Below are 5,565 nucleotides of genomic sequence, written 5' to 3'. Positions count from 1 at the left end.
TGGAATAGAATGCATTGTGAGGTTCTTATGTATGTTTACTTATATAGTTTGATTGAATGGAAATCGTGGACAAGTTGGAAAAGTTTTGGACCTAGATCATTGCTCTCACTTGTTTTCATGGCATTAAGATTGCCGAAACAAGGAGGAATGTTTCCTTTGATCTGATTTCCTGCCAAGTTTGAAATTTGAATTGATGAGTAGTTGCATAGTTGTGTAGGAATATTACCAGAGAAATTGTTGGACTTGAGTATTAAGTACTTAAGATGAGGTAATTCCTCTGCAGTCTTTTAAGGCTATATTTGTTACATGCATACACAACCTGTCCTCTACAAGAACCCGGCTGAGGGAGTGAGGGTGTCTATAAACTGAAATATCTTCTTATTCAGTCTACACATGCATAATAGTTGCATATATATCCTCTCTTACGAGGAGGCAGGAGCCAGCTGCAGGATGTTCGTAAACTCAAGCATGTCACAATGACTCGATTAAGCAATACATATTATGTTTACCACCATTCATCACATCAGCATAAGAACATAAACAATATCAAACTTCAAAACCCCAAAAAGTTATATAACTAAATTACAAACTGAGTTCTAAATTCACATAAGTATCACAATACTGAAAGTCGAAAACCAAGTAACATGGCCAGCTATGACCATTAACCTCCTCTAAACCACAATGTAGGACACATTCGCAGCTGCCTCGGTATACGTTAGCATGTATTAATGTTACATTTGAAAGATTAAACTCAAGATTTCAACTATCTCCGACTTCAATTTCACAAAACCCTACACGGTACTTGCTCACAGAGCCCACATTCTGCACGACTTTATTAAGGTATACTTAATTTCTTTTGCCTGTGTTGATATTGCTGGAGGGTATGTTTTTAGTATGCATGAACTAGGCTACAAACTTACGTCTCTGACACATTCTCACAAGGAGTATTGACTGAAGATTGTCGAAAGTTCTTTCCAATCGAATGACTCCAAGTTTGGAGAGAAAACAGCAGCACCAACACCAAGCACGATGACAACAAATGCAAAACCTTTCATGCAGCCATGCCCACGTGAGACCTTCCCGAGCAGCCACTTGCAATACTTATCTGCACTCTTGATGAGTGTTTGCTGAGAATGTTCTACTCCATCTGCTAAAGCCTTTTCATTCTGCCAAAACGATACATGACATAAGAGGATAAATTTGTTACTAATGCAGAAAGTATGTGACACTTTATATCTAAGGTTGCTATTAAATGATTAAACTGTGCACCACCACATGCTATTTGCTAAACATATGAAGAGAGGCACTACCTTTTGTCTAAAACTCTTAAGTGCTTCTCCCAAACCCTCAAGAGAAGATTGTTTGACAGATAATTGCCTCCAGTCCTCAGTAAGCTTTTTCAAAACAGCAACACTCACATCTAGATTATCCATATAGATTTTGTACTGGCAAATCAAATGTATAGCATCAAATATAGAATTCGTTCAGGATATGCTACTGCATAAGTCAAAAGAGATGTATGCTTTGAACACAACTTACCCATTGTGTGTAGCAATCAGTGTGTTGACTCAAACACCAGATAAAGATGTCTGTTGCTTCTCTAGACAGTTCAGGAGTGCCTGCACAAAGTAATTGAACTATTAATATCACCTAAACTCACAAAAGTTATACTCTTAAATATAATTTAGTACGTGGTTTACCTTCCCCTGCTGCTTTTGCAGAGATTATCAGTATTTGCTGAGAAACTTGTTTCATTCCCTTGCTTCCAGGGACTCCAGCAAGGGCCACCTCTTTGAGGACGGGGTATATGGCCTCAAACCTTTCAGTCGCCTACATAGTATGCCACAGTCAAAATGATAGTTACCAAATGAACAAAAAAATAAGCATAGAACACAGAACCCATATCAAAAAAGTTCAAACCACAGTGGAGGTAGTGTACTGAAATTGAACATTACAAGAGAAATTATAATGATAACAATGGAGCCCTGATAATAGCACACACCTTGACTCTAGTTGATGATGTAGGGAATGTCACTTGCAACAGCAAATCAAGTGCTGAAGGTGGCATCAAACGCTCACCCTTTCTAACAGCGCCATTAACTAAAATAGAACGAGCTTTAGGGGCAGACAGAATTCTGAAAAGAAAAAAGAGGTTATGAGTAGGATTAATGATGGCCTGAAAACATAGCTCTTCATGAAGAAATATGGCATCAGGAAATATACATACCTTTCGACCAACTGTAAAATCAGGTCCCTCGTTTGTGGATTAGAACCTAGTTTCCCACCAACTATAGGCAATATGAGATGTGACCACACGTACAAGCCAACAGCAAGATCTCCTTGACAGGCCTAAATAAGATAAGAATTTATATTTAGCATGCAGATGCAAAAGAAGTAACCTTTTCTACAAACTGCCCCGCAGTCACCAAAATTTAGTGCTAATAGCTTACCTGAGCCGCCGTCCAAACAATCACAGGAAGCTTCTCTTGTCCTTTATACTTTGAATTCTCATTGAGCACCGAACATAAACTAATGAGAACATCAGGCTTTCTTCGCAACACCATTGCTAGGACCGCAAAAATAGCAACCTGCCGAGGCACATCAGTGTATAAATTAGTGCATCATGTTTTTACATAACTCATAACTGAACCTATTAAACTAAGCGAATTTTGTTAAAATATAAGAACATATTTAGTGATGAGGACACCTATGATGATAGAACTTCAATGAATAATACAAGATTTAAATTCAAACCTAGCAAACTTTTACAAAGGTCAAGGCAAATTTGTTTGAATATAAGGGCAGTGGACTCTAAAAGATTGATGTATAAGTCCCTTGGCAGCTTTTTTCTCACTTTTTCTCTATCAACTTCTCTGACCAACAGATGATAACAAACCTGAGATTTAGAAGTGGCATGTTGCACGGCTTTCTTGGCACCCTTACCACCGGGTTGTTGGCTGGCTAAGTCGGCAAAGATGCTATCTAGAGACCACAATACACAGGACCCAAGAGCCTCAGTCGAACGCTGACTGATCCAGTCAACTGATGTCTTATAAACAGCTTCTGATATGTGAGAGATCGGAACCTGTCAAGTAAAATCAATATATATTATGCACCTAGTTTACAGAGTACAGATCACCATGAGGCACCAATACGAGGGGGGGGATCAAAATTATGCATATACCTAACCTGTTTCAGATGATTTTCAATGCAGCATACCTTCTCCATATGCAAGTATTAATGATTAATTATATAAGGTATGATCTCTAAATGATGGCAATAATTTACTCTCTTATCTCGGGAAATACTTGATACTTTGGATAAAAAGGTAATATTCTAATAAGGCATTTCCCGTATCAAACCGTGCTTATAGAATATGTAACCGTCATCGAATATATTAACTTAATGGTCATAAAATCCTTGAACCACTAATATTGTGAAACACATTAGCCAGTTAAACATTAACTAGTACCAATGTCTTAAATTAATCAACAACTAAACAATCTAGCACCAATGTCAAAGCCACCGAGAATCATAGCAATTAAACTAAACAACAATGCACATTCAACATTTAGAATAATTTAACTCACATCTACTGTCTTCCCAATAGGGGACTCTCTAAACAACTTGCTCCACGGAAACTGAGACGCACTCACAGCCGAAAACGCCCTTCCAAAATAATCAGCGAATCGCATCATCTGAATATCCTGCTGAGTCTCGTACGACGCCTATAACCACAAACAATTCCATCACAATTTCATAATTCATCAAAGTCACAGAAACTAAAAACACAACAATTCAAACTAAATCAATAAAAATCACAATCTACATCAAACTTATAGACTTAAATCTAAAACTCACACTTATAGACTTAAATCTAAAACTCACGGATATATCAGCGAGAAATGAAGCTAAATCATCAGCATCGATCTTCGTCGCCGCCTCGGCCACCGAAATTTTCGGCTTCTTCACTTTCTTCACCTTAACCTTCTTCTTCTCCTCCACCGCCGCTCCATTCTCCAAACCTCCTCCGTCGCTCTCTTCATCCGATCGCCGCGCCGCCGATCTCGCCTTAACAGCCTCATCATAATCATCATCAAAGATCGCCGCTTTCCGCGCCTCAATCCTCCTCCGGCGCTCCTCCGCCTCCTTCTCCACAGCCGTGAACACACTCCCCCCGGATCCGACTTTCTCGCCGGCCGGCTCCGACTTTTTCGCCGCCTGCTTGCGCTGCTTCTTCGCGTACGTCACCTTCTGCCAGCCGTGGTTGTTCGAATTCGAAGCCTCCGATTCGTCAATGTGAGCTGAATCGATCGAACTCAGCTTGTCCTCCATTGTTAAATGTGTGCGTGTGTGTTTTGTATGTATAGGTGTGTGTATAGGTCGCGAGAGAGATCGGAGTAACAGAAATAGAGAGAAAGCGAAAGATATAGAGCGTTGACTGGTACGAACTTGACCTTTGTCGTTGGTGAAATTACGAAACAGCCACAGAATTAAGTACAGCTTTTTGGATGTATTTATCGCGAAAGATTATGTGCGTGCCTTCGTTATCCGTTTAGATATTTACTTGGAATATTCTAATTGTATTGTACTTTTAAAATTCTTCCATTATATTTTTGGGATGGGTCAATTTTACACGTTTTTAAATACCGGTCCGTTTTAATTTTTGAAATAAACTAGTGAAAAAAGCCGCGCTTCGCGGCGGCGTTATAAATTTTGATATGAATAGAATAACAATTATTTTGAGTCATCTTCCCGTTAAACATATCACTAATAAAAAAATATTATAATTAATATAAAAATTTGTATAAGTGGTCATCATGTCAAACACAATACTAATAATAAAAGGGAAATCTACAAAACTACCTACCTTTTCTTTTATTGTTTTCAAAAATACTACCTTCCAGAATTCTTTTTAAAAATACCTTTTCATAAAATCTTTTTTTCAAAAATACTGTTTGCAACTTTTGCAACCTCATCTGCAACTCCAGGCGGCGCCAGCCGTGTTACAACCTCTTTTGCAACTTCATATGCAACCGAATTCCTGATTTCAAGTTCCAGTTTTCAAATGTCGTTTTCGACCTCATTTTCGGAATATATATATATATATATATATATATATATATATCGATTCCGAAAATGAGGTCGAAAACGACATTTGAAAACTGGAACTTGAAATCAGGATTTGTAATTGCATATATGGTTGCATAATGGTTGTATTCAGTTGCATATGGTTGCATTCAGTTGATTCTATTGTAATCTAATGGCCCCGCCAGGGGCACACCATATTCCTGTTGTTACTTACAGTTTTCAGTTGCATTTAGTTGCAACTGAGGTTGCAATTGAAGTTGCAACTGCAGTTGCAAAAGTTGCAACTGCAGTTGCAACTTCATTTGCAACCTCATTTGCAACTTTTGCAACCTCATTTGCAACTTTTGCAACTTACAGTTTTCAGTTGAACTAGTTGCAATTGCAGTTGCAACTGTTGCAACTTTTCATTTTTATTTGCAACTTTTGCAACCTCATTTGCAACTTTTGCAACCTCATTTCCATTTTTATTTGCAA

The 5,565-nt window shown here is 38.2% G+C and overlaps 1 protein-coding gene across 1 annotated transcript; it reads right to left on the bottom strand.

Annotated features, from left to right (window-relative positions):
• Positions 1–552: 552 nt before the first annotated feature.
• On the bottom strand, positions 553–4,484 carry LOC108203010 (uncharacterized). Its single transcript, XM_017371694.2, has 10 exons — positions 3,889–4,484; positions 3,591–3,728; positions 2,897–3,085; positions 2,451–2,588; positions 2,228–2,349; positions 2,003–2,135; positions 1,701–1,830; positions 1,540–1,619; positions 1,311–1,445; positions 553–1,166 (listed from the first exon to the last, which is right to left on the bottom strand). The coding sequence occupies exons 1-10, from the start codon at positions 4,333–4,335 to the stop codon at positions 936–938; spliced, it is 1,743 nt and encodes a 580-aa protein (XP_017227183.1). The 5' UTR covers positions 4,336–4,484; the 3' UTR covers positions 553–935.
• Between the last annotated feature and the right edge of the window lie 1,081 nt (positions 4,485–5,565).

The sequence above is a fragment of the Daucus carota genome, chromosome 9, assembly GCF_001625215.2.
Source record: "Daucus carota subsp. sativus chromosome 9, DH1 v3.0, whole genome shotgun sequence".
In the NCBI taxonomy this organism is placed as follows: domain Eukaryota; kingdom Viridiplantae; phylum Streptophyta; class Magnoliopsida; order Apiales; family Apiaceae; genus Daucus; species Daucus carota.
Note: the sequence above shows the minus strand (reverse complement) of the source record. Positions and strands in the feature narration are given on the sequence as shown.

Bases quoted from the DNA above. Each gene is read 5' to 3' on its own strand.
- LOC108203010 (XM_017371694.2), bottom strand. From the start codon at position 4,335: ATGGAGGACAAGCTGAGTTCGATCGATTCAGCTCACATTGACGAATCG. The intron at 2,589-2,896 runs GTTTGTTATCAT...GTGCCTCGGCAG, and splicing joins ATGCCACTTCTAAATCTCAG to GTTGCTATTTTTGCGGTCCT. The intron at 1,167-1,310 runs GTAGTGCCTCTC...TCGTTTTGGCAG, and splicing joins TTAAGAGTTTTAGACAAAAG to AATGAAAAGGCTTTAGCAGA.